The sequence below is a fragment of the Morone saxatilis genome, unplaced genomic scaffold, assembly GCF_004916995.1.
Source record: "Morone saxatilis isolate NCDOM2014 unplaced genomic scaffold, NCSU_SB_2.0 Contig6, whole genome shotgun sequence".
Lineage (NCBI taxonomy): Eukaryota > Metazoa > Chordata > Actinopteri > Moronidae > Morone > Morone saxatilis.
Window position 1 is genome coordinate 9,214,721 of NW_023340206.1, and position 18,260 is coordinate 9,232,980.

Below are 18,260 nucleotides of genomic sequence, written 5' to 3' on the forward strand. Positions count from 1 at the left end.
CTAGCTTGTAAATCTGTCAGAGGCCAACATAGCAAGAATTCTTTCAGAGCAGTAGGAGTTCTACATTTACAGGATATCTTACATATGATACTGTATATCTATATAACGGTATGTGCTCTTTTTTTATTCACAATATCTTCCTCACATCATTACTTTTTCACCAACTTGTCTTTTCCTTCTACAGTGAAAGAATCTCTGCATAAATGCCTTCAAATGTATCAAATTGTAATTTTCTTAGATTATCTCACTTTAAACTTGTTTGGACTGATCTGAATTATTCAAGTGTCCAGCTTTGGGGTAATTTCTTGATAAAAGAGCATATTTTGTTACAATACAATACAAACTGCATGTGATAAGATGATGTTTCTTGTAAGGAAGGACATTTTCTGCAGTGTACTGAGTCAGCTCTGCATTCGGGAAAAGCGGGTTGTCCAATGCTGTAAACTGCAAATACTATTTATGCCTTTTATAATGAAGAAATATTGTTCAAGGCTGGTTGTTTTCCAAGTAAAACATAAGAGTAGCAGTAACAGTGACGGATATCAGTTATAGAAGCAATGAATTCACTGTATGCTCCTCATTTCTTACATGTACACATTATTATGACCTTTCCACCAGTATGAGCAGAACTTATTGCACCTGTGCCCTGAGCTACAGAAACCTGTAACTGATATTAATAAGATCAGATTTTTACAATAGAAAAATGCACAGACTAAATAACAAGCTACATGTAGTGAAGAGGTAACAAAATATGTCACCATACATAACACTGCGATCATGTTACTACTTTAATACTTACTGTAGGACAGGAGATGAAAGATTAATTTCTTCAGAATACAACATGTTTCTTTTGGGATGGTTGTTTGATGTCAAATTAGAAGAACATGCTCCCTTTTATTTGTACCTTGAGCTGGTTGAGACACGAGACTACACGTTGAAGACCAATATTAAATTATGTTTTACTAATCGGGGATTATCTGTTCCGGACTGTCAAAAATCATGGTGAGACGTGTCATAAAGTACATTGTTGATGCTGTCAAACAGACAGAAGCAGTTATCTTCCACCGTGACGCATTGCACAAAATAAAACAAAACAAACTTGCACACCACCTAGCCTGTGATATTATGTCTACTAATGTTATATAATGTTTGCTTAAAGTCTGAAAAAGTAATCCTGATGGTGTCATAACAAAATATGTTTTCATTATGACATGAATGAATGAGTTGCATTATGTACAATGTAGCAATTCTGGAGCTTGACCCCTACTAGAGACTAAAAGTCAGGATATCTCTGCTGTATTTCATAGTACAGTGCAACTTGTTCTGTGTGCATATGACAAAATAATTATTTATGTTGAACCTTCTGCTGAAGTGAGGACACAATAAGAAATATTTTCAGGAACCAAACAAATAAATTTTTTTGGGAGGACAGTTATGTCTTTCCAAAAAACAAGAGCACAGATTTTGAAAGCCAGCAATCACAGCACCTGGCAAACTAATCGGTGACTCACTGGTCATCAAGCCTGTCAATCCCCCAATAAAAAACTCCTACTGTAGCCTGGAAACACACACACACACAGGCTTGTGTTTGCTAGGTTCGACCACTTTAAATCCCAAGTCTGCCTGGAAAACTCTGGGTAAAGGAAGCAAAAAAGCATAATTCACCCTTCTCTCAACGCTGACTGTCAGAAGTACCCTTGAGCAAAATACTCAGCTCACCACTGTGCCAGGAGCTGCTCAGCGGTCAACAGTAGAAGAGTGGTGGTTTTTACGGAGCGGCTCCCAGGTGTGATGCCATGAAACTTTATGATGCAGACAGGAGAGCGTGCCTGCTCAGCAAAACTTTGCTGGATAAATAAAGGTGAGAAAGAGAAACAAATGAGTCATTGAGGAATATCTCCTGAGGTGCAACAAGAAGATCCCAGAACTCAGAGACTAACTCTTGTTCAACACTTAGAGCTGAACTCACTGTCTGCCTGGAGGGGGCTTACAGTGTGTTTTTTGGCAAAATCCCATTTCTTACATTACCTGACAAGGACAAATAAGATAGAGTAGCGGTGTTTGGAAATTGGCCTCTGTCCGTGAACAAAAAAAGTCACCAGTTCAACCCTGAACTTCCCTTCAACAGCCCATCAGCAGCTGTCCTTGGGCAAAGTTCTAGAGTGAATTGACTTTGGATGAAGGTGTAAACATAATGGCTAAAAAAAAAATCACCTAGTATCAACTTACTGAGGTAGACCTCATGCGGAAATAAAGCAAGTGTAAAGCAAAGAGACAAGGTCATAAGTTCCTGGTTGACTCCACAATGGAAGATGTGTTATTTAAGTCAGTGGTTGCCAGCCCTTTTCGCTTATGACCCGGTAAAGAACCAGTGTGTAGGATTTTGTGGCATCTAGCAGTGAAGTTACATATTGCAATTAACTAAACACAGCTGGCTGCCAATAGATTCTCCTAACTGTTACACACTGGACCACTAAAGGCTGTTTGTGTCTTTCCTCTTCCTTTATCATTTTACAATTTAATGGACTATTGGCGATGTTTCAAAAAACAAGGGCTTGAATTATGTCTTCCTTGCTTTTATTGGTTGAAAATGCTTCCCAGACTGTGCTCCCAGCTTGGTTATGTAGTTGTCTGTCTGTGATGTCATTGCATGCAGGTTGTTTTGAGTGTAAACAAAACAGTTCCGGTGTAAATGCAGGAATCAGATATGGGTCACATGAAAAACTTGGAATAAACAGGAGGTCAACAAAATCAGACATGGGTGAAAAAAATTCAGGGTTGAGGATCTTGTAGTCTGAGTTTTGGTTATGGAATGAATTCAGTGTGTGTAATTGTTCCCGACAGACTGATTAGTTTTTCTATTTTTAACACAAGGAATGTATTTTCAAAAAATGCTGAGGAATTCAGCATGACTCTTGAATTCCCTGAATATCCAGTGAGCATTGTGGGAGGTGAGGAGAGGCAGAAAATCACAGGCCTCGACACAACAACTATATGAGCATGCTATGGCTGTTTTGTCTTCCCCTGAGCCTCTTGTAGAAAGAAACTGATGATGGAGTCTTTGATGACAGTGTTGAAGGCCACACATACACACACACACATATTGGGAGGCCCTTCTTTTAGCTTGGATGGTAACAAAGTCGTTTAAGTCTGGACAGGACTGCATTTTTTTCAGTTTATTCATTTTTAAATATGATTTTATCATCTGCATATTAAAGTTAATTTATACCTAGATTTTATTTATATGGTCCATCAATTATTGGTAAATATGAGGACATTTACATTATGATAATTTGCAGATATACTGAATGCTATTTATTTCGGAAAATGGCCTTTAGGTCGAATGGGAACATTTTCGGACTATTGGGGTTTTGTAATAATGGACCGTCGGAACAATGGGTAGTCCCCAAATAGAGGCAGTGGCCTGAGATTATTTTAAATTTAATAAATAGCCAATAATTTATATGAATTTATCAGTATAGTGGTTTAGTTGTTCACGGGAGTTCACACGTACAAGCTAAAATATTAATAACTGGGAAAACTACAACTATTTAAACCAATAGAAATTATAATATATTTTCTGAAAATGTATGCTCAGATTTTTTGCATGCTCAGTTAACCTACTGTGTTCTCGGTAAAATACTTTCTAGACATTAATTTAAACTTATTAATTGAACAGTCCCTCAGTAATTAGTGCTGGATTACAAACTGTGCTTCCTTTTTAAGGGAATTATTAGAATATAATAGGTCTATCTATCAATAGTCTAACCACACTTGTTACATGCAGTTTTAACTTCCAATGGTCCGTGTAATAGTCAAGTTGCTTAAACTGCAGTCAATAATCTGAATGCCTAAAAGTTAAACATGCACAAAATGAGCCTGTGAGCTGGAACTGCGATCATATCCAACAAGTTCAGCAGCGTTGTCTAGCATAGCAGCAAGCCATGAGTTTCTCCACTCAGAAATCCTTCTGGGATCCACAAATTAACTGTCTACACAAAAACAGCAGCAGTTTGTACCTCTGCTGTCACTCAAACAGCCCACTGGGTATCATCTCTCTCACACACCTCCACAAACAGATCTCCCTCCACATCTTTCCATCAAAACAACACAGCCCAGTCTCATCCATCATTCTGACACTGAGTGTTCTCACTTTGACTGCACAGGATGTCCTCTCATCACAGTTTGCAGGTACTGTCAGAGGAATAATGGCTATTTATGATGTGTTTATGTACAGTACTGCAGGATGTTGTTTGAGGGCCCCTAGCTTTAGAGGTTTAAACTGTAAATTGACTGTTTTGAAGAGCTTGTGTAACTAACTACCTTTCAATCTTAATGAGGGTGACTGGCTTGAGTTATTTTGATGGTTTCTACCTTCATTTCTACCTTTGTACCATGTATGCATCTTGTTTGTAGTCACATGGTATAAGCGAAGGACCACCTGATGGAAAAATCAAGTTTTATCATCACATGTCAGTGGTTCTTGACCTTGGAAAGACTTCCTACAACAAAATGTAACATCTTGAGTGTAATGAATGCAATTTTCCCTCTTCCTCCCGCGCTGTTTTGCCGGGTTGATATGCTGTTATGCATGTTTAAAAACTTACAACCTCCCACACAACCATCTGCTATCACGCTGTGTGTTGGAAAGTATTTATCACACACTCATCAAGATTCTTCTGATCCTGCAGAAGTTTGTTCAGATAACTTTTCTTGCCGCAGATTGTAAAAGTTACAAACTACAGTAGGGAATACAATAAAATCACTTTTGCCTGCTGCTTACCTATCAGTTTTGTAGTCAAGAAGTGGAGATGAAACGGGAATTACGATGCTGCAGCATGCAGATAACAAACCTCCCCTCCTCCCTTTCTCTGATCTGCTGTAAGAGGATCTGTGGGCCTGGATTTGGCATGGCAGCTGTACAAGGCACCAAGCTTCCAAGCACACCGTATCTGTTTGCTTTGGATACTCGTGTTGTTGCGAACCTCCCGCAAGAGGATAATATTTCTTTGTAATTAATAGCAGCCTGTTCTGTCTTTTGGCTAGGGAAGGAAGCTGGTTTGCAAACACAGAGAGACAGAAATTTTTCTTCCTTGCCAGCTGTGGTTGAGTTGGATCAGCTGGATGGAGGCAGCAGAGAGAGCGTCCCTTGACCACAAAAACTCAGGTTCAGGCCCCGGAGGCAGCAAGGATCGGCCCTGCTGAAGTGCCCTTCTGAATCCCAGTCTCTGAACTTCCTGCAGAAAGGGAAAAGTTTATTGTCCTTTGAGACAATTTCAAGGTACAAGTCCGAGGGAAATAGTGGACTTTGTACTCCACTACATTTGTCTGACAGATTTAGTTTCTAGTTACTTTTCACATTACAATATTTATACCGATCCTATTTCATGGAAACCATGTATCTCCATATGTTTTGCCAAGGCATAAACATGATGATCTTGTAAAATATGATGCATTGCTGTAGATCAAACCACCCAACAGTATATATAGAGGAGTTAAAATGAGCTTAAACTGTTACGGCCATAGAGCCATGAGTTGTGCTGCTCTCTCTCCTGTGCTCCTGTGTCTTCCAGGTACTGCCCTCCCTCCCTGCAGCAGGTAGTTGTACACGGCTGTCTTCAATTTACTAATCAGGGCTGGGCCTTTATAAACTGGGATCGAAGCTGCAGCAGGAGCCAGTGGATCATCTGTCTGAAGATGAGAGCTTGAGACATTTCAGGGATTTAACATAAACTTAAAGATCTATAGGAGTAAAATGCAACATAGCAGTAATGTGTGTGTATGTGTTTGTATATATGTATATATAAACATCACATATAATAGTAAAACACTGATGGGACCATTTTTCTCATAATTGACTACTTTCACCTTCTTTCAAGTTTCAAGTTTCAAGTACATTTTCTGATAATACTTACATACTTTTACTCCAGTAAGGTCTTGAATGCAGTATGTATGTACATACCTTGTAGTGGAGTCTTCAAGGTGTGGCATTGCTACCTTTACTTAAGTAAAAGATCTGAATACTTCTTCCACCACTGTCAAGTTCCTACAGTCAGACTCTTTAGACTCTTCTGAGACAGGAGAAGTCTCAATATGAAACCTGAAAGTCTATCAAGTCATAGATAAATCAAGCTGCAACTGGCTCTGCAAAAAGAGCGCCTGTCTTGATTTAACAAAGCCTAAAAGGTGTGAGGTTTAGTTGCCTCTTGTATTCAAATCTTCTGTCTTATCTAATGTCAGCGGGTTCATTGAGTTGGCTCAAGCTCTATGTGAACTGGTATCAAGAAGAGTACAAGCAGTATAGGCAGCATAATCCCCGAGAAATGCCAGTGTCTAAAACCTTAATCCTGGAAGGCTTTAGGACTCTCGCTTTGCAAATACACCACAACAAAATCTCCTATGATATTAGTTTAGCTCTAAATGCAGACGTTTCACGCACATTCGGAGGATCCAGGTGTCACATATGAGTTTGGCTATTTCATCTTTGCACCAGCCCAGCTTAAGCAAATCTCACTGTAACCCCTGTAATTTTAACCTATTTAAACCTCATAGAAAGATTAGTCTCTTTACACAATCGCCAAAACGTGCACACGACACACGACACATATCCGGCTTTGGCCAAGAACAAGAGCAGCTCTGTATGTGTAGTGAGGAAAGAGGCACATCCCACTGACAGATTTCCATCAACTCTCTAGTGTGATTGTAAGAGCCTCATCTCTGCCAAGAAGAGTGACTCAGGCCGCACTTATGACATGTCATTAAATCAAGACTGTAGTGTATTAAGACGTGTCAGTGACAGCTCAGTGAAAGGTTTGTTTTGCGTTGTTTTTCTTTTCAGAGAAGTGCGGACTGTTGCAGCTCAGCTCTTGACAGATTGACGAAGAGAAAAAGGCAAGTAGAGAATTTAGGCCTTAAAAATTGTAGGTGTTGTAGATTTAAACTGTGGGGGGGATTATATACACTTTCTTGCCAAGAGTTAACTGAGGAGATCAATACCACTCATCTCTGTATGGTAAATATGAAGCTACAACCAGCGCCCAGTTAGTTTAGCTAAGGAGATCAAAAGATCAAAAAAATAACGCTTTAGAGGTGCTTTTTTTCATTTTTGGAGAAAGCCAGGCTAGCTATTTAACCCAGTTTCCAGTACCAACCTGACAATGCCCTCCTGTTACGGTATTGCATGTCTCGCAAAGAGACACAGCTCTGGCAGCGGCTCACAGATCACCAAACATGAGAACAAGAGCTTCAATAGAGCTGACTTTTGGAAGCTGCTGCAATGCACGTACTGTATCTGATACTTGACAGATTTGGTGGGGAGGAGGCAGACTGAGAGACAGAGACAGGTAGATTTTGTGCTGTGGTTTTTTCCATTTCCATGATTCTAATCAGAGTACAATCTCAGTGTCAAGGCATCCAAAAATGCGGAACTGACCAGCTCAGCACATCTGATAGGGATCTGCAACACTCACGGAAACCTTTTTTTGTTTCTCTCGTCCCTTTAACATGCTGGTCTCCTTGGCCTCTCACATGGCCATGTAATGCAAGATTCCCAAGGACACTGACGAAAGCAGGATTTCTTGAATTTTTCAGATGACTTTCCTGATGCAAGTTGTGCCAGCATCATAAAATAAACCCCTGGATTGTACTCCCACCGCAGATTCTCCACATACAAACCCATCATTATACACAGGGCAAATTGTTGAAGATGATTAACCTCTGAGAGTGTAAAACCACAGTGCACCACTGTTTATACAAGCCCACACCCACAGAAGAGTTGATTTGAGCACTGCAAAATGTTCTCAGTTCTATTGAGGCACAAGATTTTTTTCGAGAAATTAGTGTCTGTATCTGAAAACAGGAAAGAATAATGCAGGTTTCTTCACTAAAATCAAGAACATTTTAAAAAGGATTTGCATTCAACATTTTACAAATTCAAATATAGTTAAAAAAAAAGAAATGCTGAATATCTAGAAGCATGTTTTTATGTAAATCAATCAAAGTGTGTGTATGGGGTAAGTGCACAAGGGTACGTCAGGACAAAGAGCTTGCCCCAAAGGACGCTTTATAGTTTGAGGCACATTCTTTTCTTTGAGTCAGGCCGAAGGATATGCTCCCTATATAATACCATACAGTCAAACAAGATTAAATTAGAGGTGTTGCTTTATGAGCATTCAAACCTGACATATTTACTACTTGATTGAAGGTTGCAGTGAGGTGTGTGTGAGCATTCCCTCGTCAGCAACTTTCAATGAATGATTCAACTATTTCGAACCAAATTACTCTGGCTTAATCGAGACAGGAACCAACCTGATTAACCTGATTACACAGTTGCTTTATTGCGCAGAATGGAGGACACAATGTCCCACATTATGAAGACTTAGCTTCTGGTTATTTAAGGTTGGGATTGGAGCGAAGATAGAGGCTGTAAGGAGGGTTTATTGTTTATCGGGATTCCCATTAGTTGTTGCTAACACCAACTACAACTTCAACAACTACTCTTTGGGGGGTACTATTTCAAATGAAAACATAGTCATGAACTTCAGCACTTCATATAGTAAGTGATAAAGTTGCAATATTAACACTAAATCTAACAATAACCAAAATCCTACATACAACACATTAAAACAATTATAAAAAACAACGGTAGCATATAACGACAATTACATGTTTATGTGTTTATATAAACATGCATCCCACATCCTTGTTGGATAACTGTGTGTCTTTCCAGAAAATAATATTTTCAAACACCATTTCCTCAACCCTCAGTTGTGAGGTACTTGATCTAAACTTCCTGAACAGCAAATGAGCTGCTTTATTCTGCTCTAACTGAGACAGCGGTATGGCTTTTATCACCTGCAAGCTGCAACGTGGATGAAGACATGGGGAGCACCATCTAATAATCTTCCCATTTTTGCATTTTCCGCCAGGACCATTTGTCAGGTGGCGCAGAATATGCACACAGGAAAAGAGGAGAATATCTATGACTAATTTTTTTGGTTATTACTATTGCTACAACTATTTTTGACTTGTTCCAACCATCAACTGTGGTCATGAGCCTTGGGTATTAAATAATGAGACTGCAATAAAAACGACCAAAATTAGATTTCTCTGAAGAGTGACTGGACACATTCTTAGGGATAGGAAGAAGAGCTAAGACATCCAGAAGGGGGGTCAGAGTAGAGCCTCTGCTCCTTTGTTTTTTAAAGGAGCCAGAAGTTGTGGGCAGGTACAGGATGGATGGATGGATGGATAAGAATTGGTTTAAACCAGCAAAAAACTATGAAAAAACTATATTAAGGGAACTCTGGCATGGGATGAAATTTCACGAAAGGAAATATTGACATATTGCTTTCTTCAGGATAAAGCACTAATTCATTAATTATTACTGATTGATTAAATATATTTTTCCGAAATTACTTCCTCATACGTCGAGGAGCGAAGTTGCTTCATTTTCTGCAATAAGAAAACTGATCATGGCAGTTCTCAATAAACGAGGTCCCTATCTGAGCAAATAAGGGTCACTGGGAGAGCAGAGGTTAAATGTCAACCAGTTCAGGTCCATTTCATGATTTTAGAAAACCAGTCATCAATATCCTCTGTCAGCGTCTGTGTTTGTGTGCGCATGCATATTTAGGACTTTTATGAATATACTTTCCATGTTTGTGTCTGTGCGTGAGCCATCTTAAAATGAGGTTGTTAACTGGAGGAAACACTTCTCTGGCACTTTGTGTGTAGACCACTGACACAAATGATGCACGAGAAGCACAAGCGAGGTTTAGCTCCAAGTCACACTGACCCTGAACCACAGCGGGACTTATTCTGGGAAAGACCCTTTACAAAAACCTAACCATCACTCATTGCGTTGTGCACCGACGCCAGTGGGAGAGCAACAAAGCGGAGGACTGCGTGACCGCAAGTTCAAACTGTTCAGGCTCACAACAAGCCTCGGAGCAGTAAATCAGAATAATTCCTCGAGGGGCCTCCACTGGCCAAATTCAGCCATATTTTTTGGGGGAAATTTTCTGCATGCCACGCAGTAGACGAATGGAAACCGAAAATTCTGAGAAAGCATTTTCATATGACAAAGCCAAATTCCTGTTTTCTAAGAAATGTTTGCGCTTTGCAAGTGCGTTGGCAGGATTGCTATGCCTTGCCCTGAATTTAATATAAGAGTGTGCTTTCAAATGGGAGACATTTGAAATACAGGACTCCCTAAAGAGAGTTTTAGGTTGATGTCAATGTATTCCTCGGTGCATGCCAGCATATTTGTAATGGATCAACTAGCTACCTCCCTCTGAGAAAAAGACCACCTGATACAATTTGTCTTCACTGCAAGCCGTTTAAATACGGCTCACTTTACAGAAGACAAACGATTTGCAGACAGATTTGAATATTCAGGTTCCACAAATTCATAGAAAAAAAGCACTTGTTCTTTGAATAGAATTGGCATGGTACAGGCGCACCAAAGCTTTTCCAACATCTGGATCCAATGATCTGCCTTTGTCCAATCCACCATTGCCAGGGCCACACAGATGTGCTGACAGGGTTTTAGCCAATCTGCCATCTCACGTACTGCTTCCTCTAATCCTCCTCCTTCACCAAACCCTGCAGCCCGTAGTGCTCTTTAAACACCTCGCTTCTTCTTGTTTTTCCTCCTCTTACCTTGCACTAAGTTTTGCATGCAGATCACAGCATCCTGCTGATTTGCGGTTTACATTTCCCAAACATGCGCTGCCTGATGTGTAATTTGGTGTCAGTGAGTGCAGTCGCTGTGTCATGGAAATAGAAGCGCGCTGTCATCATAACAAGTTTGTGAATCAGAGCAACCACAGCCAGGGAGTTTACAGTAAAAGGTGATTTTTGGCAGAAAAAATATTGATTGACACAAGATTTGTTTTTATTCTTTACTGCAGCCTATAAACAACACGTTGGTGTTTTTTCTTTGCATTTTTATTCAGATACCATGGTTGATGCTGTCAGCCATTGATGTGGTATTCTTGCACTTCTCTTCCCACATATGAAATGGAAATCTGACAGTTCTGCCATGGCCCAGACATCTTTTTTTTCCCCGGGATTTTCCCATGATGAAACTTTGGTTTCTGTAGGTGGCGCTCTGCTTGATCACTGCTCATACTGTTTACCCAGTTCTTCATCTATTTAGCCCAAACAAACACTGCTGCTGGTGCCTAGAAACATGAATTACATGATACTTCCTGTGCAGTATGGGACAGTTATTCATATGAAAATGTCACTTTGTTACACTTAAACAGCCATTAGGCATTCTGAAGAAATACAGTATATCTTATGTATTAGTCTTTCTCATTAATCATCTTAAACATCACCCGTACTTCACACCAAACACACAGATTCACTTGCACTGGAGTTTCAGCCCCAGTTTATCCAGTGTGGGCTCCTCTAATTGTTTTTCAAAATCAAGTGCTTACACTGTTCTGGTAACTGACTCTATCTCAGTGTGAGACCGTATGGGGGAGGGCAATACATGCTGCCTAAGCACATTTCCAGCGGTTTACTCTGCTTTGTCGCTTACAGTAAGCTCTGACTGTGTCATATGGCACACATCAGTCACACAAACTCCGATCCACATCAAGCATATACTTAGAGTGATAACTGAAAGCAACTTCAAACCAACCCACTGTAGAAATGCACTGTTTGTAGTCTGAGTATACTGCATCAGTTTTCTATCCATTTTCTGGTAAGCAGACCACACATTCTTCTTTCTGGTCTCAGATGTCGTCCAACGTCTCTCCAGTGGTCTAGGTCTACCTCTGGGTCTCCACAAAGTCAAACCTTATCAGAACACATCCAGCAGGTATCATGAGATCAGATCTTTAATTTAGAAAGTCAATCATCCTAACTAGCTGAGGTGCACAACTTGGTTAACTTGGTGGTAGCAGTTTGGGATGGAAAAAAACAATTATAAATGGCCAAAAATAATAAATGGTAATGCCTGAAGTAGGTTTTGGCTGACTTTATGTGTGATTTGTCACCTGACTTAGACGTTGGAGACACAAATAAAAACCCTAGAAAACATCTTGCAGCACAAGCTTTCCAGGTATCGCTTTCACCAGGATTACCTCATTGTCTGGCATACTTTTTCTCTACCGTCTCTCCTGTAATGCAGCACGTTAACCCAAGGTCCTGGGGCTGAAGAGAAATACGACACTGGAGTGCTGTTTCCCATAGATTATATCACGGCTCCAAACCATTTTGTGCTGAGCTTGCTTTTTGCTTTTCTCCTCTTTTGATCATTTTCTCCGTTCAGACATCACTCAAGTTGACTCCAGCTCCATTATCTCTTCCAGAACAAGTGCAGCAGCGGCTCAGTGTCTTTTGACAGATAAAGTAGGTCAGGATATGAAAGCCAAGCTGCAGACAGAAGCAGATGAACAATGGTTGAGAAAAAGTAGGAAATCACAGATGAGAGGGGTAAAAAATGATGACTTAAAGAGTACTGCATATGAATTCTGAGAAGAAAAGTACCTCTCAAACCACTTGAGAGTCGACAGGGAAAATTCTTGCAATAAAACTTGAAGTCTTCATAATAATCTTACTCGTGCCAACTTCCATATGATCAAAGTATGCATCATTTTCTCTGCTAATACACTTCCAGGAGTTGAATTAGTACAGGTGGCTGAAATATTAAATCACTGCTCTAATAAGACAGAGAGGGCAAGTGTGAACATGAGTTTGACTGACAAAGACATGAAAATGATTGAAACTAAGATTAACCTGAACGTTGGACAAATCTTGTCCATGTTGGCTTAAAAGCTGAGGTTTAAAGTTCACTTTTGACCTTGAAAGCAGGATGTGGAAAAATGTTACCATGAGATCCATTTAGTAGGTGTTCCGGTGCTTTCGGTCATATCACAGAATCTTCACCAGATGAGATAGTTGATAGCAGATGGAGACAACATAGATGAGAAGTCCTTAAAGTAGTCAGAAAAAAAATGGCAATGTCATGACAAATGGGCAAACTTCAATGTATTATAGAAAGCTTCATAACAACAAGTCGATGCTTGCTTTTCATCCAGCTGTGGCTTTTTTATTGGTGCAGTTAGGCAACATATTACAACTTATTATAACTTAAGGTTCCCAACTTTACCAGTTTGACACCGGGACATAATGGATTTTGGTATATTGAGAGTTGCAAAATGGTTTAACGGTTTTGTGCTTGTTCCAAGTTTTTCTCCATATTTTTGAGAAGCATTTTAAATGGGACAGTCCCCATCAATCCATTATTTGACATATTTAGTCAAGAATAGTGAGAATTGGAGGATTCAGGTCCTGAACTGGAACACAGCTAGGGCTGTAACAGTGTTTATTTGTTAGTACAGGACGTTCAGTTCAATAAGTGACTGTCTTCGGTTCACTGTGTCCTGTAAACCAAATCAAATTAGTCTAGTACACTCTAATTAGGTTACTATGTGCAAAAACTTGAACCTGCTCACCCACACAGCTGTTTCCAGTTAAACTGACTAATTGACTTCTCCTCAGGTTTAAGGTTGATACAACTAGACTGGGAATTACATGAGGCAACTCCATGTACCAATAAGAATGACAATGGTGTAATTTGTCCCATCCTAAAGGGTGCACCAAATCTAACAGGAGATGTCAAACGAGCACAGTCTGTGCATGCCCACATTCTACCGAGAAGAGCTCTAATCAGACACAATAAGTGAAAACACCTGTGTGGGTGCGTTCGGGTGTGCGGGGCGTTTTAAAGTGTATGTTGTCCGTTAGCTGAAACATGCTACTCAGTTTATCCCTTACAGTCCTAACCCTAACTCATATAGCGAGTGATGTCAGTGGGGCGAACACAAAAGGAACAACTACAACTGGAAGAGTTGTTTGGGAGTGTTATGGTTTCCTAGTAAGTTACAGCAACACTGGACTAAGAATGATGGAACAGATGAAAACTTTGTGCCAATATTAGTTAGCCGAAATTCCACGTACCAAACAGTAAATTCAAAGCCAAGTTATGAACTGAAACATCGATACTAAAACCTAAGGCATTAAAATCTCCCACAGACCTGACATTGAAACCTCAGCACATATTTAGCTCTTACTTTAATTTCAAAGAAAATCCCAAACCATTAACCTCTATCCCGAGCAGCTACATGCACCATCTGTGCATCATATGGTCCATATACAGCAACTGACGCAGACGGGGTTTACGAAACCTAGCAGCCCTTGGACCACAGTCCTTCCATGTCTCACATCTGGAGAAAACAAAACAAGTGTAGACATATTAGCATTGCCAATATGCCTCTGGGTAATAAATCATCAATTTATGAATCATAAATGTGTAGGAGAGTCTCAGGACGATCTTTGAGAGGGAGTTTTTTTTTTTTGGAACCTGTGAAAGACAGATGTGTTGCACAGGTTTACAATCTGAAAGGCGCTCTTTCTTCAAATCTGGACAGGTAGACGAGGGAAATGAAAGAGGTGTTGTGGGCAATGCTGAGCTGACCTTTCCGCCACGTGTGACGTCATCTGACACCTGATACGGCGCAAAGGTCAAGGGAAAAGGCAAACAGGGGTTTGATGGTGTGAATAGTTTGCTGACAAAGTTTCACAAAAGGGGGAAGGGAGAAAGAGGAAGTGAAACTTGACGCAGAAAAGGAATAAAAGCTTTGATCAGTGCAGGTTCTTTAAAGGTCAGTTTCAGTACTGACTGAAGTAACAAACACCAGAAATTGGATATATTCTATCGCGGACTACTAAAACTCCACTTAAATTGCAAAATCAAGATGGAGAATAAAAGGAAGTAAACAAAGAGGTCAATTAAACCAAATAATCAAGAAATTATACACAGAAAGAACAGTCTGCTCCAACAGGATTAACATGACCAGGGTCAAAAGCATTACATTAACTCATCTTGGACTCTGCAGGGACTCTATTTACTAAAAACTAAAACATGCTGATCATCTACAATCCTCAGACATATATTGGTATCTGCCAAAACATCAAGTGAATTATGAGCATTTTGTACTCAGTTACCCTCCATGAGAGCTGGCCACTTATCTCACTGGACACTGACCTCGCTGAGTCATAAAATAAGGTCAGTCTGAATGTGGTTTGCCCTGATCTGGACCTTGAGTCACTGTGCAGATCTTTGGAGAATACATTTGTTATGGTTAAGACAGCATTGCACAAATATTTAAAGCTACAGTCCTTTGGCAAAAGAGGAAAACCCAAAGATATCTGAGGGGAATTGTAAAAGCGTTCTTGTCTCACAAGCAGGAACCCACCCTTAACTTTGAAAGCTTTAAGATTTGTTATATAAGAAGTGTATTTGGTGCCATTACACCGTCAAATTTAACTAAAAGGTTTCTGTTATAGACAAAGAAAGAAGAAAATGACACATGTTAGGGTGTAGTGGGGTCTATGTATCCATCTGGCAGCTCCACAGGGGAACAAAACCATGTTTGTGGTCAGCATAAGTATCTGACTGCTTCTTCCAAGGAGGTTATATCGAGAAAAGTATTTAGAATTCGATTCGATGTGTGTTTTATGTTGGTGTGCAACAAGGTGGAGGATCAGAAAGTCCGCTTATATTCTCTGACAGATAGGAAGATAGGAGATTACTGTATAAAACCCTTATTTGTGAAGAAAAACTCACATTAAGGGACCAGTAACACAATGACCAATAAATATTAGAGTCATAAGCTCTCCACTGATTTGATATAAATAACATGATATAAAAGCATATTTTGAAAAATAATCGATTGGCAATTCACCAGAATTAATACAAATGAAAAGGGACATGAATTCTCTTGTCACATCACCTCCTTTCCAAGTAGTTTGTCTGCTTGCAGTATGTTTATATGACTCTTTCCTAAGAGGTCTGTAAACTGTCTAAAAACAGCTCTTTTTTATTAGCTTACTTCTAAATCCAGCAGCATGATTTGGAAGTTCACTGGCTGTCGTTCAAATAACCTCGTCAGCTATTTTAAGTTTCCAGAATCTTCTCGGTTGAAGCTGATTTTGTGAGAAATTACCTGCCTTGTTCTTAAGCACAAATAATGATAATAATAACGTTGTCTCCATGAGCCTGGGGTTACTAAATGGCCACACTGCAACAGGAGAGACAAGGTCTTATTCAGTCAACTTCAGGAGCGTATCTGTGAGATCTGGAGGCATGCCAGCACCCGCCCTGTGAAATCAGCATCGCAGCGCACTGAGTTGACAAGTGCGCCTCCCCCTCGAAACGTTGTTTGACATATCCATCGTTACAGGCTTCGCCTCTGGCAGTTTCTTTTCTAAAAGGCAAGCTCAAAGCCACAGATTTTTTGCTCACAAACCGTGCGGGCAACATAACCTGCAGACAGAGCGACAGCGGGTATCAGTCTCTTTCATTCTCAGTTGGAGACGAACAGCCTGCGCGTAAACGGCACCGCGCATCTCTGGAGGGAAAGAAAGGTGGTGTCTGGATATTTTCTTTTCTGTTTTTTATTTTTTATTTTTACATTTATTTATTGCTGCAAGGTTGAAGGAAAGCCCAGGGAGGGGAGCAGAGTGACTGAGTGTCTTTGTGGATTGCGAGCATCGGGAGCGGTGACATTTGGGAACGCGCAAGGCACCTGTGGATGCAACATCACCCCCTCCCCCCGCCCCCACACCCTCTGCTGTTTGGACTCAAACCTTTTGCAAAGAAAGGATTCACCACAAGACACAGCTGATAATCATCGCGGTTTAGGTCAAACAGCCTGCAGTCTAAGACGAGAAGCGCACTATGCTGCTGAGTGTGTCCCTCCTGGTCGTCCCCCTGCTGAGCATAACCGGCTGCGGCTCGTCGTACGTGCCGTGCCAGCCGTGCGATCAGAAGGCCCTGTCCATGTGTCCGCCGGTGCCGGTGGGCTGCGAGCTGGTGAAGGAGCCCGGCTGCGGCTGCTGCCTGACGTGCGCGCTCGAAGAGGGCCAGCCGTGCGGCGTGTACACCGGGCCGTGCACGCGCGGGCTCCGCTGCCTGCCCAAGAACGGCGAGGAGAAGCCGCTGCACGCGCTCCTGCACGGCCGCGGGGTGTGCAGGAACGAGAAGTTGTACAAACTGCTGCATCCGTCAAAAGGTAGGCCCGTGGAGAGATGACTGATCCAGATCACTGAGGCTGACTCTAATGGAACATTTTGGCAGCTTTATTTTTTATTCATTCTGGTTAGTTTAAACTGTCTTTTATCATCTTCCCTGCCATTATACTCCACTGTAGGACTTGAAAGTCAAAGTAAGGCTTACATTTGCTCTCCTTGGTTAAGCAATCATTTCAATACTTGTATAATGGTGCTTATATCAGCTGTTTCTGTTGCATTTGCTTTGCAGAAATCATGTTTCAGCCCAAGATCTTAAGGGCTCTGGTGCAAAGAAATAGCAAACAGCTGGATAGAGATACTCCTCCCATGTCAATGCAGGAATTTTAATGAAGACCTCAAATGACACATACACATAGGGTCAGCCAGTGGTGCAGTGGTAAATGAAAAAAAAGGTGGACACACTATTACACACCCTGTCCTAAAACTTTACCCCATCGTGCATGAAGTTGCTTTATATTTTCTAAAAGTTTGGGATTAAAGAAAAGAGGGTGAAGAGGTGTTCTCTTCTGTCTCCTTGTCAACTCACAGCCCCTCTTTAAGATGGGCTGACACCTGTCATTACTGACGCACATGACTCAAAAGCCCCCTTGCGCCTTGACCCTGTGAACTGTCAACAATTGGTGCCGAGTGGCAGTCAACCTGTCATCTCGGTTTGAAAGGCCCTTACAGGGCCTGCGAGCCGTAAATCAGTAGGGTTTTTTTTCATGTGAGTGGCCCGTCCCCTCGGGGCCCCCCAGCCAACATTAAACAAGGGAGAAGATTACAGGTGGTGCTCTGCAGAGGCTCCTTGTTGGCTCCCTTTTTAAATGGCAGTTCAGGGACAGTCACTGTGTCTGCTGGGGAGCTTTATGGAGAGAGCTTTGTGGGGAAATGTTGGCTTGTGGTCTTTGCGCTCACTCTCTTCAAGGTGTAAAATCATATTTTGCCCTCTTCCCTTCCTCTACAGTTTCTTGTCTTTTCTTTTTCCTTTTTTTGTCTTTTTAGCCTTTCTTTTGTCAGTTCCTCTACCTTTCTTCGTCCACCACCTGTGCCGTTTCCCACACCTAACCCAGCTTTTTGTCTCCGTCCCTCTATTCTCTGCCTCTTCTCCTCTTTCCCTGCCTGGCCACTGTCCCTCTTCATCTTTTCCACCTCCCCCCCCCCCCCCCCCC

The 18,260-nt window shown here is 41.1% G+C and overlaps 1 protein-coding gene across 2 annotated transcripts in view; it reads left to right on the plus strand.

Annotated features, from left to right (window-relative positions):
• The first annotated feature begins 16,348 nt into the window (after positions 1–16,348).
• igfbp5a (insulin-like growth factor binding protein 5a) overlaps positions 16,349–18,260 on the plus strand; it is a 6,803-nt gene continuing 4,891 nt past the window's right edge. The window contains exon 1 of one of the 2 annotated variants that reach the window (XM_035677812.1): positions 16,349–17,090. In XM_035677812.1, coding sequence (XP_035533705.1) covers positions 16,757–17,090 — 334 coding nt within the window. In that variant the 5' untranslated portion in view covers positions 16,349–16,756. The remainder of the gene's footprint in view (positions 17,091–18,260) is intronic. The other variant, XM_035677811.1, reaches the window with a different exon arrangement.